The sequence below is a fragment of the Juglans regia genome, chromosome 11 (genome assembly GCF_001411555.2).
Source record: "Juglans regia cultivar Chandler chromosome 11, Walnut 2.0, whole genome shotgun sequence".
Taxonomy (NCBI): Eukaryota; Viridiplantae; Streptophyta; class Magnoliopsida; order Fagales; family Juglandaceae; genus Juglans; species Juglans regia.
Genome location: NC_049911.1, coordinates 32,701,855 through 32,718,261, shown reverse-complemented (window position 1 = coordinate 32,718,261; position 16,407 = coordinate 32,701,855). Strand labels below are relative to the sequence as shown.

General features: G+C 39.0%; 2 protein-coding genes across 2 annotated transcripts; one reads left to right on the top strand and one right to left on the bottom strand.

The window, feature by feature from the left end:
* Nucleotides 1-4,386: 4,386 nt before the first annotated feature.
* On the top strand, nt 4,387-6,139 carry LOC108998841 (probable xyloglucan endotransglucosylase/hydrolase protein 23). Its single transcript, XM_018975556.2, has 3 exons — nt 4,387-4,788; nt 4,881-5,074; nt 5,186-6,139. Exons 1-3 carry the CDS (start codon nt 4,492-4,494, stop codon nt 5,580-5,582), a joined length of 888 nt encoding a protein of 295 aa, XP_018831101.1. The 5' UTR covers nt 4,387-4,491; the 3' UTR covers nt 5,583-6,139.
* A 16-nt stretch (nt 6,140-6,155) lies between these two features.
* Nucleotides 6,156-14,673, bottom strand: LOC108998840 (calmodulin-binding protein 60 B-like). Its single transcript, XM_018975554.1, has 9 exons — nt 14,555-14,673; nt 14,064-14,199; nt 12,617-12,692; nt 12,027-12,085; nt 10,221-10,714; nt 9,979-10,139; nt 9,696-9,899; nt 7,844-8,075; nt 6,156-7,154 (listed from the first exon to the last, which is right to left on the bottom strand). Exons 2-9 carry the CDS (start codon nt 14,174-14,176, stop codon nt 6,565-6,567), a joined length of 1,929 nt encoding a protein of 642 aa, XP_018831099.1. The 5' UTR covers nt 14,177-14,199; nt 14,555-14,673; the 3' UTR covers nt 6,156-6,564.
* Nucleotides 14,674-16,407: the final 1,734 nt, after the last annotated feature.

Below are 16,407 nucleotides of genomic sequence, written 5' to 3'. Positions count from 1 at the left end.
CATGCCTATCAAAGTGAACCTCCGCGAAATCTCACCGCCAACTACAGCAGCTCAAGTGCTTCGCCTGATTCATCGTGGTATCCCGACACGGCTGCAACCAACCATATTACCTCAGATATGTCCAACCTCAACCTCACTTCAGGACCTTATAGTGGTAATGAGCAAATTCGGATTGGTGATGGCACCGAGCTACCTATTGCCAACATTGGTGACTCTAAAATCTCTACTCCCTCTCATTCTTTTCTTCTTAAAAATCTGTTACATGTCCCTGCCATTACAAAAAATTTAGTTTCTGTACAGCGTTTCTGTCATGATAATTCGGTTGTGTTTGAATTTCATAGTTCTCATTTTCTTGTGAAGGATTCAACGACGGGAACCCCTCTCCTTCGTGGTCCCATGCGTAATGGCCTCTACTCCTTCTCCAACATCATTCCATCTGCAACTTCGGCACAGGCCCTTATTGGTGAGCGCACCACTCCTTCTCAGTGGCACTCGCGATTGGGTCATCCGTCACTCCAACTTGTCTCTCGAATTATCTCCAAATACAATCTTCCAGCTTCCTCTCCATCTACGTCTACTTCTTGTTCAGCTTGTCGTGCTGCCAAAAGTCACCAGTTGCCGTTTAAATCATCTCATCAGCACTCTTCCAGACCATTGCAATTAATTTACACAGATGTATGGGGCCCTGCCCCTGTCCTTTCTCGTGAAGGATTCAAATACTATGTGTCCTTTTTAGATGATTTTACTCGGTATACATGGTGGTATCCGCTTGTGCAAAAGTCTGATGTTATGTCTATCTTTTTAAAATTTCAAGTTCATGTTGAACGGTTTTTCAATTCAAAAATATTGTCTCTCCAAAGTGATTGGGGTGGTGAATATCGTTCTTTTAAAAATTATCTTACTTCTCAAGGCATCTTACATCGCATCTCTTGTCCTCATACTCACCAACAAAATGGTGCAATAGAACGAAAACATCGACACATCGTCGAAACGGGCCTTGCTCTTATGGCCCATGCATCCTTACCTCAACTTTATTGGGCCGATGCCTTCCATACGGCAATTTTCCTTATCAATCGCTTGCCTTCTCCTGCCTTACACCATTGTTCTCCATATGAAAAATTATTTCACAAACCACCTGATTATTCTTTTCTTAAAATTTTTGGCACTGCTTGTTGGCCCCATCTCAGGCCTTACAATCGCCATAAATTAGATCTCCGTTCAACACAATGTCTTTTTCTTGGTTACAGTGATTCCCATAAAGGATATCGCTGCCTTCATCTCCCTACTGACCGATTATACATTTCTCGGGACGTAGTGTTTGATGAACAACTTTTTCCTTTATCCTCTCCAAACCAGCCCACGTCCCTGACTTCCTCCCTTCCTTCAATTTTAGGCCTTCATCCTTTTATTTCCCAGCCTGCCCAAACCGCAACCTCCTCTTCACTCAATAGTCCAACTCCTTCAATTCGGCCCATTAGTCCCTCATCCGAATCTCTATCTCGGCCCATTAGTCCCATTTCCTCCTCTCGGCTCAATCCCGTATCCCCTTCCATTAATCCAACTCTAACTTCCAGCCCATATATCCCTTCAGAAAACACTCTGCCTCCCGAAAATCCCTCTCTTCCGCCTGCATCTTCCTCTCCAGCTCAGCTTCCTTCATCCTCTATCTCCTCCATTGTTACTCGGTCTCAAACCAATTCTCTCAAACCCAGAGTTTACACTGATGGCACGGTTCTTTGGCCACCACCGAAAAGTTTTTTGACCATTACCTCCTCCGTTCCTGAAGATCCTCTATGCTACACTGAAGCTGTCAAGCACCATGAATGGCGCACTGCCATGTCCACTGAGTTCCAGGCTCTTCTTCAAAATAATACTTGGAGTCTTGTACCAGCTTCTGAAAATACTAACGTTGTTGGTTGTAGATGGGTTTTCAGGACTAAGCGTTTATCTGATGGCACTGTGGATCGCCGAAAAGCCCGCTTGGTAGCTAAAGGCTACCATCAACAAGCTGGAGTGGATTTTTTCGAGACTTTCAGTCCAGTGGTTAAACCCACTACGATCCGCACCATACTGTCCATAGCTGTTACTGAGCACTGGTCTATTCGGCAGCTTGATATTAGCAATGCCTTCCTCCACGGGGAGCTCCATGAACAGGTTTATATGTCTCAACCAATTGGTTTTGTTAATCCCAATTTTCCTCATCATATATGCAAATTGAACAAAGCTATATATGGTCTAAAACAAGCCCCACGGGCTTGGTTTTCCAAGTTGAGCAATCGGCTGTTGGAGCTTGGTTTTACAGCCTCTGTTTCGGACTCTTCCCTGTTCATTTATCATCATGCCTCTGTCACTTTATTTTTTCTAGTATATGTGGATGATATCATCCTCACTGGCTCAGACCCTGAGGCAATTCGAAGTGTGCTCCATGCTCTCAGTTCTTCCTTCCCTGTTAAGGATCTCGGACCACTTCGTTTCTTCCTTGGACTGGAAATTCAATCACTTGGGACGGGACTTCATTTATCTCAGACCAAGTATATTTGTGACTTATTGAAGAAAACAAATATGGATCTTGCTAAGCCAGTGACGTCTCCTATGTCTGCCTCGGCTCCATTGACTCTTGCTGATGCTCCAACCTTTGAAGATCCCAAACTTTATCGCAGCACGGTCGGCAGTCTCCAGTACTTGTCCCTAACACGTCCTGATGTTGCCTATGCCGTCAACAAAGTGTGCCAATTTATGCACACTCCGAAGGTTCCCCACTGGCAGGCTGTCAAGCGAATATTGAGGTACCTTAAACACACTGCTCACCTTGGCTTGCATATCAAACCTTTTTCTGAGTACACTCTGCAAGCCTTCACGGACGCCGACTGGGCAGGATGCCCTGATGATCGGCGCTCCACAGGGGGTTTTTGCATCTTTCTCGGTTCTAATCTTGTCTCATGGGGATCCAAGAAACAAAGTACCATCGCACGCTCTAGCACCGAAGCAGAATACCGAGCATTGGCTAACACCACTGCCGAGCTTCTCTGGTTTCAATCCTTACTCAAAGAGCTTGGTGTTTTCCTTCCTAAGCCTCCCACTCTTTGGTGTGATAACCTGGGAGCTACGTACCTTTCAGTAAACCCTGTCATGCACTCCCGTACCAAGCACATAGAGATAGACTTTCATTTTGTCCGAAATCAAGTTGCCTCCAAAACTCTCCATGTTGCTTTTATCTCCTCCAAAGATCAGGTTGCGGATGTCTTCACAAAACCATTGGTCTCCAACAGGTTTCAGCTTCTACGGTCGAGTCTCACCCTGGTACCCATGCTGGACTCGCGGGAGGCTAATAGCAGCAGCACCAATAATATCTCTCCCAGCTCAGCAACTCACTGTCGTGGCACTCAAACCAGTCAACATCCATTGCAGAATATTTACAACTCAGCAGATGGCAAACAAACCCAAGATTAGTTATGCCCTCTTACGTAAATACACATTGTGATTTGTTTGTAGTGAGGATTCTTGTTGTAACTGCCTCTGACATAGACTAGCATGAGTGTGCATCATGCACAGCACGTATTCGATAATTTGCCCAAATGTTCTGGGCTCTTCTTATTGCCTATATAAACAACACTGTATTGTTTTTAGTGTTATATAATGAAAACATTAATTCTTGAGCCTGTTATCTAGCAAAACCCAAGCTCTTTCTTGGGTCCCTTGCTTCATTTGGCTTAGGGTGGGGTACATCACTCCTAACCCATCTGAATTAAGATTGCAAGAGACCTTGATTCAATTATAGTTAGTATCGAACTCGAAACTATCTGACCTTAGGACATGACCAGCCCAACTCCCACTGCTCAAACTCATCGATCGAACCGTTTAGCTTTCATGCTTCACTCAAATTGTTGATGATGGGCAAATGTGGAAATCCGGATCAATATGGATCTTAAGTTTCTTCTCTCTTTACGGGCCCCAGGCCCATTACTTCTCAAAAAGTCGCGATTTCTCTACATCGGTATGTGATATCCGATCTCCATTGGGCCTTGGGATTATTCTTTCTGGTTCATGCTGTCTTTCCTAGTGGTGACTCTTGAGTAATAATTTTTTTTTTTTTATTCCCTATTTTTCATGCATTTTTAAGTAGGAAAATATAAGAGGTAGGCATGCATGCATGTTCATCTGAACTGGACAGCAGTAACTAGTAAGTACTCTGCACTTTCGTCGATTTTAAAATCAGTGCAAAACCGCGTCCTTGTCCGTCTACGCTTTCTTTAGACATGTCCGTGTTAGTGCGATTTGATGCCAACTGGCTACAGCATTTATAGGGGACTCGACCTCCTTCCTATGGCCCTTCCCATGCTGTTGTCTTAGGTCCTCATTCCCTTAGTATAAAAGCTAGCTTCCAGACTCACGCTAAGCACACCCTTCCTCTTCTCCTCAAAACATCACTACTTTACATTACAAAAACTCCAATATTTTTTGTCACACATTAATATAGCACGGTTAGCACTCATGGGTTCTACGTCTTCTTCAAGTGTATTGTCAATTCTTCTGCTGCCCCTTCTTATTCTTCTTCTTCTTCCATCAATGATCATCACGACCTCGGCTAATCCCTTTCACCAGGACTTTGAAATTACTTGGGGAGATGGCCGTGCTAAGATACTCAACGACGGCGAGCTTCTTACTCTCTCGCTTGACAAAGCTTCTGGTTCAGGATTCCAGTCCAAGAATGAATATCTATTTGGAAAGATCGATATGCAGCTCAAGCTTGTCCCCGGAAACTCTGCCGGGACTGTCACTGCCTATTATGTAAGCTTTACCCGCTACTGGTATTTTCTTCCATTTTATCCAAACTTAAATGTTCAATAGCTAACGCATATAACTGATTACGTTACACACAGTTGTCTTCAAAAGGATCGGCTTGGGATGAGATAGACTTTGAGTTCTTGGGGAATCTGAGTGGCAATCCTTACATCCTTCACACCAATGTGTTCAGCCAAGGCAAGGGCAACAGAGAGCAGCAGTTCTATCTCTGGTTTGACCCAACTGCGGATTTTCACACCTATTCCATCCTTTGGAATCCCCAGCGCATTATGTGAGTATTGCTCCAGTACTTTTCCAACAACGCAGTCTCAATCGTGCATCCCTTCCGTTCCATTTCCTCCCCGTATACACTCTGTATTGACTTTATACTTTCTTATTTCAGCTTCTCCGTGGATGGCACCCCCATCAGAGAGTTCAAGAACATGGAGTCGAGCAGTGTACCATTCCCAAAGAACCAACCAATGAGAATATACTCCAGCCTCTGGAATGCTGATGACTGGGCCACAAGGGGCGGACTTGTCAAGACAGATTGGACACAAGCTCCTTTTACTGCTTCTTATATGAATTTCAATGCAGATGCTTGTGTTTGGTCCTCCGGTTCATCTTCCTGCGCTTCTACCTCTTCTACCTCTAGCAGTAATTCATGGCTGTCACAAGAGTTGGATTCAGCCAGTCAGAAGAGGTTGCAATGGGCGCAGAAGAACTACATGATTTACAACTATTGCAGTGACACAAAGAGGTTTCCCCAAGGCCTCCCTCCAGAATGCTTCACATCCTAGACTAAATTTGTTTAGTAGCCATGCCAATTCTTTTATTTTTTTGTCAGAGCCATTCTTTCATTCTTTTAATATATATATATATATTGAAAGGAAAAAAAGAAAACCTCTGATTGTGGTTGATCGATTTTATTATAATAACAATAATAATAATAATTAGTAACTACTGAAGCAGATAATCCCTCAACGTTCTCAGCTCTTCTTCCAATTGAAGAGAACTGAATACAGGCTGTGAAGATTAAAGGAGGTCGAGGCACGAGGTAGGGAGGACTCGAGTGGCGCAAGATGTATGCCAAGAGTGGGGTCTTGCATTCTCTCATTTTGAGACAATTTACTTTCAACACCAATTATCAGCTGCTGGGGCCGTTTACCTTTGCTGCTGCGTCTTCTTCTTCTTCTTCTTGATCTTCTTCTTGACTTTGAGGCGAGGTCGGTTGCTCAACTTGCTCCAATTAAAGTTCAGTCGAATATTACCATACACCATCAAATTATTTTGAGGTAAAATAATACAATTTAACTCGATGATATTGCAGCTTCAATAACAATATTTTTCGGTCTTTCATCTGAAGTGGAAAATTTGAAAAAATCAGAAAAATAGAACTAGCATAATATTAGAACCCACCATTCTTGTACAATGATACAAACAACAAATTGAAGTCATACCAAAAATGTTCCCCTAATCAGTCAACAAGAAGAAAGGGGTTGAAAAGCACATTTACCCCTAGGAACCCAAATGCGACGATATACCGTTCACAAAACCAAAGGTATGGTGATGAGAAAGCATCTTAATAGAATGAAAGGTGATTGACAAAAACTATACATGCAAACTGTACAAGAGAACTCCTGCTGTATTTACAACAGAGATCCCCAAGACTTTCAAACCAACAAGTTTGTTGGCAATCATTAGGAGTATTGATGATTTGCAAAAGAGCAAGGCAGCGCCAAGGTTAGAGGAGAAAACCTAACTGCATCCTCATAGCAACTTCTATTCATCGTCTAACTCAACAAGTTGTGCTCGCTTCTCAGCTGCTTTCTTCCTGATAAAGAAACCCCACCTCATTGCTGCCTTAATCTTCAACCACCCAACAACAGCTTTTCCAGGTCGCCCACGATCCTCATCGAAGGTTGGCATCGGTGATGGCATGTATGATGAGAATGTGAACCCATCCTCCGGCATGTTAATGGAGGCATGACCTCCCATACTAGAGATTCGGAGCAAATGCTGCATATCTTCATTCTCAAGCATCTCATGACTTATAATGCGAATCTCTTCCTCTGAAAAGAACTCATCGACTCCCTTGCCCCGGTTTTGTGACCAGTCTTCAAAAGGATTAAGAGTGGATGGTTGAGTTGTAGAGTTACTAGCCTGAAATCCTGATGTAGCTGATTGTGGAGGACCAAGGGCCAGTGCAACAGCACTGCTATTATGTCTTGCACTTTGGGCTTGGTGAGAGTTGCTTATCAAATGGTCATGTAGTGCAAAAGAAGTGCTGTCAAGCAGGCTACGAGAATTTGAATTTACAATCTGTGACTGGGTTGAATACCTCGTTGCCAGAGTATCATTGTACCCTAAAGCTGAAGAAAAGCCACAGACAAACAAGGAAAATCAAAAGTTAGCAATTCAATGTCAAAATCAAACATCAGTGGTCCTACACCATCTCAATTGGGTGGATGTTAAATAATACACACATTCAAGGGTGTACAAAGTGGGGTCTGAGTGTGTTTGTGTGCGCACATGCATGAGAATGAGAGAGAGAGAGAGAGATCAACAAAGACAAAGTTTACCATCATCTACACACCCTTTGCTACCTAACTTACAAATTGGTACAATCAGCTGCTTATTTGTTATGTGGGCACCAATCATCCACAGACATCTCGCATAATGACATCTCTAGTAGAATGGGAAATAATATCCACGAAAGTGGAAAAATAAGTACAAAGTTTCTAATGATAGCTTCCCCAGCATATCAAACAGATTAACTGACAAGAGAGAAGGATACTACCAATCCAGCATATCTACATCACTATGAGATATCCTCCTTTTCCAAAACAAAACTTCTGAGGCAATCCTCATAAAATCTTTACCGAGCTGACTGTATTTTCAGTAACATCTATTCATTATAATCAAGCAAGTTATCTCAACCCCTCCTTCCATCCTCCCAATGGCCACTCACAAAAAAGAAATGAAAAGCAAAATAAAGGAATAATCCACGCATTTATTTCCACACAAAAAAGCATGCTTTAATGTAGCCAGCAATGCTTACCTCCAGCAGGTAAGCCAGAATCCATGGGAGGCTGCTCTGAAGGAACTGGCAGGCTTTGTAGATGCAGTTGATGATCCAAAGCACCAGAGTAATCAAATGGGCTCATATCAAGTTCATTCCGGGATGCAATGGGCCTCTTATTCTGCTTGAAGCTCAAGAATGCCTTGCCATCATACTCTACAACTTGGTCCCAATGGTCATATGCTTTCTTTACCAGCATATCTAAATAGACCTGGAATTGCAAAACCAGGACCTCTGATGATTAGTTTTACCAGAGAAAACTAAAACAGACTGCAGATTGTAAAAGTTGTGTACAGTGTACCAGCAAGTTTGTAAACACAGCAAGTGACACTAGCATTTATTTACTTAAGACTAAATCACCTGTACTTAAAAACAATAACCTCTTCTACATCACTTTATTTACAGGACATATCATGATTAAAATCACAGCATCTCATGGCACTCATGGTAACTTAAGGGCTGGTTTGATTTCAAGACTAAAACCCAAAATTTTGAAAACTTTGAAAACCTCCCATCTCATCATTATAACTTTCCCAAATTCCCACATAAAATAAAATAAACAATTCAACTTTTTCAAATCTCAAAACAAAAATAATATTAAAAAATATATTCTAACAATATTTTATTCAACTTTTTAACTTTCATCTCAACTCATCTCATCTCATTTCATCTTATCTCTAAAAACAAACGAGGCCTTAGCTTCTCAACACTTGATGTCATTCTTCTTTCCTTTTGTCTTATGTAAATGTTTACTTCCTAGTGATTTCTGTGTAGCAAGTCTTAAACTAGAATAAGAGCAGAACACCATATCTAATGAAGGGATGTGACTTAGAACCAATGCATCAGCAGAGAAAGCTGACAAAAAACAGAACCATGCTCTCCTCAAAATTTGATCTAAGATGTGCTTCATATCTGACAACAGGTAATGATATTGACATGACCTCTCCCAGATTTCTATTGCGAGGTTTACAATGTGACAAAAGAACAATTGGAGAGAATTACAAAGAATCAGGTTACATAGCTGCGAAACTCAAGTTGGCTATTGACATATTATTTTCTTCATTTCCTAATACAAGCAGGAACCAAGTGAAAGAGCTATCAGAGGAAACATGCTATAAACTTTCCTGAACAGGAAAAGGATACAAAGAAGACCTAATTGAGGGGACATGGGGTTGGGGGGAAGAGATAGAAGGAGAGATTATGAAAAGAAAATGAGAGAATTATTTGCCAAAAGGCCTGATCAAAAGCATTGTTTGCCAAAAGGCAGTTTAATCAATGTGGCAAAAACTTAATCATTGACTGCCATCCCGAATCCAAGGAATAAAAAAATTTGAGGCAGCAAGGATCAAGTCTGCAGTAAATAAGGCAGGTAATCATGGTAAGCCACAAAAGTTTAAAAAAAAATGATAATCTGCCGACGTTGATTAAGTTCATTACAAAATAGAAAATATTGAATCCGGCAGATAGCAATGAGGATTTACAGAGAGAAATTTTTAATTTCTTAGGAGTAGATAATATACACATAGGTTTCAGGATGCCAACAGAGCAATATTTTTGGACCCAATTTTTTGAAGGCTGGCAAACACTGCTACCATTGAACTCTGGTTCACGTGACATTTCCTACCCTTCTAAGGACAGAGTGGAAGATGAGGTAGTAGGTTCAGCACCCACTAGCAGTGTACATAAATCACCCATCAAAAAGAAAGAGAGAAAAATGGGGCAAGTAAAACTGCTATAGCACCACTGGTATAAAGCAAATCCTATTAAACTTATGGCACGTAATGACAAGATGTAATGGTCAAAGAAAGCACATCACATACATCAAACTCACCTTCTGGTTGTCAGAAAGAGAATTGACAGAAAAGTATTGCTCCCCGTTAATAAGGCCACTCAGTTCATAGATGTTGTTAAAAATAGCACCAGCATTTCTTCCATCCTCTGAATAGTAAACATAAAACTTCCCACTCAGGACACAAGTCTTTGCATGCTCTAAGAGAGCGTCCCACATCTTATTTGACATGCCACTACCAAGGATCTACAGAAATATATATAAACATATCAGAAAAAGGCTAGAAAGCATGAAAATTTAATTCAAGAACAAATCCCACACATACAGCACGAAGTTTTTGTGGGTCTCGAACCACAAGACGAAGAAAATCTTGAACTGTGAATATTCCTTCATTGTTTAGCCTCTTGTGGAATGATCCTTCCTTGCCAATTTTCTCCAGTCTCCATACTTCATCATCTAATACAGGTGGATAGTGCTTCTTGTACACTGACACAAGAAGAATATGAATTGACACAACATTCCAAAACAAAGAGAAGGAAGAATTGAAATGACAGAGTATGAGCATACATTCTCCTCTGTGATCTTTAACAGTAAAAGCTTCCGTCTTTGCTTCACGTATGCGTATGCCCTCACAAAATCCAGAGGCAACCTTCAAGCCAAGCCTGAACTTCCTGCTCCTTATCCAACTTGAGTTATCTGTAAATGTGAGTTCCCCTAGCGTCCCCACACCTTCCTTGAGTGTCACTTGCAGGTCCCCAGTCAACAAGGGTCTCTTACCTTCACGCTCTTTCACCACATGGCTTTCAAATTCTTCTTGGGACCAGCCTTCATCATCTTCATTGTTAAAATCACCTTCAAGTACAACAATGTCTAGTTTGACTGAGGCTTCAAGTCCAGATGTCATAACATGGCCAGTGCTTGCATCAATCAATACAACATGAATTGCAGCACCCTGCTCGCCTTCTACTTTCCCTCCAGTGAAGAGAGGAAGAGACAATCTGGACTTAAACTGCAGCTGCAAGTTTCGTCCATCTGGACCTTCAATCCGTTTTGGGGAAGACCTGAAACCTTGAGTGTTAGAAGAATATACCACAGATGTAAAAAGGTTCATTCAAGCCGAATGATGAAAATATAGGCACTGAAGTGAGTTATAAATAATAAAGCCCGAACAAAAGGTTATTTGCGCCAAAATCCCAAATATCTAATATTTAGAAGAAGATACCAAGTAGGCCCCATTCTCTGAATTTCTTGAGTTGGATAGAAAGCTACTAATAAAAATGAACCATGAAATATGATAGAGCTTTCACAGCAATGAAGCAGATAAATAAAGCACCATGTCAAGAATGCAACCATTTATATTAACCGATAGAAAACCATCCTACAACTCTCCTGGAATTTTAGTTCAACTTAACTCCTTATAGAAAAAATTATCCCCGATCCTCAAGTTAAGCTTTTTACTTGTAAAAGGTACTCCACCAAAAGTGAGGGTTGGTCAATAACAGGGGTACCATCCTCTTCCTAAAAAAGAAAAAGTTCTTCAACAAGCAGAGATTAGCACAAAGTTGCTCGACTTGAGTGAGCATGAACACCCACGTCACCTTGATTTGAATATTAAAGACCATTCAATGGGTCAAGGGCAAATCGCACATGGTTCATGTGATTAGAACTACACGGATGTGTGTAGAAGCATCTTACTTGCTGACTGAAATATTCTATATATTTTTTCATAAGTATGAGATTCTATTACATCCTGAGAGAGTTCATGCTTTTTTTTTTTTTTTTTTCTATGTTGGGGAACCTCTCCAAGTGCCCTTCTGACCCACCCCTGCGAAGTAAACCCCGGTCCCGTGCACTGCACCCTCGGAAGTTTTCCTATACAGAACTGATTAAATAGTTGGCTTTTCACCAGAAGGTGTAACCCCAAATGATTGTTTGCACCCATAAGGTGTTGAACCTTGGACCTTGAATGGAGTGATACCCCAAGACCAAGGCCTTCACCACTTGGGCCAACCCCGTGGGGTTTGAGAGAGTTAATGCATATTGGAACTGGTTTTATGATTTTTCTTCATATAAATCTGCCCTCAACACATCAGTCAACAACTGTTTTGATCAGTAAACAAACCCTCAACACATCAGTTAACAACTAAAAGTGGGTAAGCCTCTTACAAAACTATAATATAATTTGAAAAATCAGCTTTCCTTTCCTTATCTTTTTTTTCCTTGTAGCTAAACATTCAAGAAATTAACTATTCTAATCCCCAATTAAAAGTAAAAAGGGACGTAAATTCAGAGTTTTTTTTTTTGGAGGGGGGGGGGGTTTATTGACAAGAAAAATACTAAACTGCCAAAAATAGGATCAAGAATATCTTAGACCTTCCACCAATTCTAGCAGGGCCTAATTTTGCCAAAGCACGTTCCACTTCTTCACTGACCTGTTGAGCATCAATTGCACTGAACGAGTGAGAAAAACGAGATGTGCAATACACAAAATGAATCGAAGCAATGGATTAAAGCATGCAAATTTTAAAACTTGTCTAGAAAATGAAAATGAAAAAAATACACAAATCAGTACAACAAAGGATAATTCTATAAGAGTCGTGCTACACCAACCGAGGGTGTAGCCCGACAAAATCTCCCAAGAAGGCCATTTGGCCTTTTTATTTTATTTTTATTTTTTTTCATACATTTTTTTATACCCTTAAATATTTTTTGTAAAAAAATTCACAACATCATTTTTTTTATAAGTAAATTCACATCATTAAAAAATACTTCATTAATCATTAAGGAAAAAAAAACACCTATTGGGACCCACTGTTAGGACCCATTATCGGTGGGTTTAGTGTTTTCCATTCTATAAAGGAAATGTCAGAAAGATGATTTAAGCATAAAATAATAGCCAACCCAAACCCATAAGAAGAAAAATAGATTGTAAATAAACACCGTGTAAAATCCATAGAACTTACAACTCTACGAAGAATAGGTTCCAAAGATGAGCATAGCTTTTGCAGACTATCCACTTTTAGAGCTTCAACAATTACGCTGCATGACATGTATGGTTTTAAATAAAAAGGAATATGCATACTAAATAAAACTGAACTACAACATTTAGCTTCAGAACATTAAATGCAAAACGTGAGCAAAACATTAAAAAAACAAACTACATTCTAACATATATATATATATATATATATATATAAATCTACATGAGTCATACAAAGATGCATATCAAGTACCGGAAAATAAATACATAATTGCAAGTGTGCGCGCGCACGCCAGCGCATGTGGGGGAAAGCAAATCATAGATATATGTCATTGAAATGTAACACAATTTGGATTTTCTCTGCAGCCTCCTTTTTTTATAAGTAGGTTTTATCTGCAGGTCTTTTAGTCTACAAGATGGGGAACAAGGCATTGATTTAGCAACACCAAAAATCCAAGATCCTACTGGGACTAACCACACATTTAATGAAGTTGAGTTGCCTATATCTGAGCTAAAATTCGTAATTCTTTTGCAGTTTGCACGTGTGGTCTAAGCGTTTGGAAACGCCTCTTGTCCTTCTTTTGTAGATTTTACTGAATTTGATTGTAACTTTTGAGGGTACTCCTTCATATACTGCCTGGATACTGAGGTCTTAGCTTTTATCACCTAGTTCATATTACTTATCCAAAAAATTGAAAAATAAAAAATTAAGGACCCGCCAGACTGTAGTTACCACTAAATTTTGCTGGGTTGAAACCTCAAATTAAATGTCTAGATTCTTCATATTGTAGCAGGGAATATTTATAAGCCTCAAATAATTCTCCAGAACTTTAAGTAGACGTGAAGAATATCTGAAAGCAACTTATAAAGAATTAGACAACACCTACAAAGAATTACCGTCCTGTGGTGGGGGCTCATGTGGTGATGACACACGGCACTTCTTAAGGGCAGATATTAGCCTCCCATGTAATGAGGCAACGCGTCCTTGATTGGTAGGATTTTCGAAAAGGTTGCCCTTGTTATGTTTTGAGGGAAAATTATCACTCTTTCTTTCAAAAAGGCAAGCCCGCAAGGCAACGCATCCTTGATTGGTAGGCTTTCGAAAAGGTAGCCCTTGATATGTTTTGAGGGCAAATTATGACACTTTCTTTTAAAAAGCCAAGCCCGCACCAAATTTTTGTTTTTTGTTTTTTGTTTTTGTTTTTTGAAAATATGTCCGCACCAAGTTCTGGTGCACCTAAGTAACAACTAACAAATCTTGAGCTACACTTGTCTTAATAATGGAACTCCTCTACTAAAGCAACATTTTAGATTTTTTACACTTCATAGTTCACTTAACATATTGAAAGAAGAAGTATCAACAAACGTAATCCCCCAAACACAGAGAAGCAATTCAATCACAAAAATCATATCAAGAACAAGGATTTTACCTTGCGAGAGCGGGCCGCTTGCGCTCCGGCTGATCATCCTCTCCTCCTCCCCCCTCCAAACTCCTCTTCCCTCTGCTCATAGATTTGGTCCTCTCCATATACCGAGTCTGCATTTATAACCACACGCTTCCCAGATCTGCAACACCCCAAAACCACACTAAATTCACTTAAAAAATAAATAAAAATCCGAGACGAAAACCATACTCGGCAACCCTAGCATCACTCCACACACAAAAACAAAAATATGGCCTTTTCAGTACAGATCGACGAAACCCTTAATTAAACCCATATTTCGAGAATTCCCTAAAGTTTTGAACTTCCAACAACCCCCACCCCCCAAGTTTCCAACTATTTCCAGAAAAATATATATATAAATCACTTGAAGAGAGATTGATGCCCCTCCCCCAAAACAAAAACATAATAAATAAATAAATAAATTCCTTCTTTTTGGTTTTGTAACTTTCCTACAAAGCAAGAAAGTGAGGGAAAACCTGTTCGGAAATTTTTGACTGTTTGGTGAGCGAGAAGATCGAAAGGAATGTAACATTATCTGAAGTCTCGGTTTGGTCTTAAAGACCTGTTTTTTGTCCCAGTGTACCCCTTTGCTGGCTGTTGGCTGTTGAAACTTCTATATAATCAACTGCGCCCCAAGACCACGGTAGTCCACATTCTAAGTCACGGAGTTTCACCTATTAGAGTTACTTTTCATTTGACTTTTCAGTTCTGATTTACATTCTGCGTCAAAGAAAAGAAGAAGAGGGAACCATCGTGTTCTGTACAGCACTAGATTATTTCTCGTAGATGATTGCTAGATCTATTTCCTGTATTGGCCGTTGCCTTCGGACCGTCCGAAGGATAAGCTAGTGTGAAATCTTGACCGTACGTTAGCCTCTGACGCACTTGCCACGTCAGTTAGATAACATAAATCATGTTTCACTGACGTCACCTCAAGTGCTTTAGCTTACGTCTAACGACCAAATTTCGATTATTGCTACTTTCGAAGTATATAGTTTTTTTGGGATCGAAACTTTTTGAGTATTTAGCTTTATTAGAATACCATTAATATAAATTGAAAAAAAAAAAAAAAAACACAAAGATAAAAAGGAAAACTGAAGTACATTCCTTATGGCTGTATAAAGTCAAACATGGTAGGTAACAGAAATTGTGAAATGCTTTGTCAAGTTAGGTGTAAGTTATTGATGAGAAAAGAAAAGAAAAGATAAAATTAAAATTAAAATTTGAATAAAATATTATTATAATATTATTTTTTAATATTATTATTATTTAAAAATTTAAAAAATTTGAAATATTTATTATATTTTATTTAAAAATTTTAAAAAATTATAATAATAAGATAAAATATTTTACTATCCAAATGAGATTAATCTTAACTTTTAGGATTTAAATAAATCAAGTTTATTCGAGAAAAATTGTTTCTAATTATGAGTAAAATTTTACAAGAATGCATTAAATGAATGTTTTGAGAGAGGGTAATGGAATGAAGTTTTGCTACAAATCAACAAACGTTCACATTACACACTTCACACTTATAATTTTTTCATGAAGTGTGAGAGTGTTTTTCATAAGGTATAAAGATATTTTTTATAGGATGTGAGGTATAGGATGATGAATAGTGATTGATGAGAATAATTTTTCAATAGTATGATCTAATTTTCAGCAGGTTAATGATTGAAAAGCCAATAAATGTCCAAATGATAATGATAGACTTACTACTTACTACTACATATTTATTATTATTATTATTATTATTATTATTATTATTTAATAGTTAAGAAAGTGACTATTAGTAAAATTGTATATTTTTTAAAATTTTTATTAATAATTAAGGATGTTAAAAAAATATTTAAAATAAAATAAAATATTTAAATATATTATAGAATAATAAATAAGTGGTAGAAAATAGTGAGGCTATCATTATCAATGTCCAAATAAACTTATCAATTTTATCGGTCTAAATCGTAATGAAGAGATCATATCATAATTAATCAGCAATCTTCAGTCGCGTATCTATGAAAAAGATAAGATAAAAAAGGCAAACTGTTGTGGATAAAATCATCAATCAACGAAAGCATCCCCAATTTGCATGTAAAGTATGAGACAAAAGGCAACAAAAGCACGCGTGAAATGCATCCACACTTTTTCGGTGGCTGTAAAGCTTTTCACAGAAATAGAACGGCAGCGGCTATCTTTTCACTGAAACACGATTATCCGAAATGAAAGTAAGGAGATGTTCGAAGGATAAGAGCATGAAAATTAATAAGATGATTCGTTTACGTCTCTTGATGAAAAATGCTTCAAACAGGTCGGGTTTTTTTTCCCTTTT

Coding starts and splice junctions, on each gene's coding strand:
- LOC108998841 (XM_018975556.2), top strand. CDS start 4,492: ATGGGTTCTACGTCTTCTTCAAGTGTATTGTCAATTCTTCTGCTGCCC. Junction 4,789..4,880: donor GGACTGTCACTGCCTATTAT/GTAAGCTTTACC, acceptor CGTTACACACAG/TTGTCTTCAAAAGGATCGGC. Junction 5,075..5,185: donor TGGAATCCCCAGCGCATTAT/GTGAGTATTGCT, acceptor TTCTTATTTCAG/CTTCTCCGTGGATGGCACCC.
- LOC108998840 (XM_018975554.1), bottom strand. CDS start 14,176: ATGCAGACTCGGTATATGGAGAGGACCAAATCTATGAGCAGAGGGAAG. Junction 12,086..12,616: donor AACCTATTCTTCGTAGAGTT/GTAAGTTCTATG, acceptor GATGCTCAACAG/GTCAGTGAAGAAGTGGAACG. Junction 10,140..10,220: donor TAAAGATCACAGAGGAGAAT/GTATGCTCATAC, acceptor TTCTTGTGTCAG/TGTACAAGAAGCACTATCCA.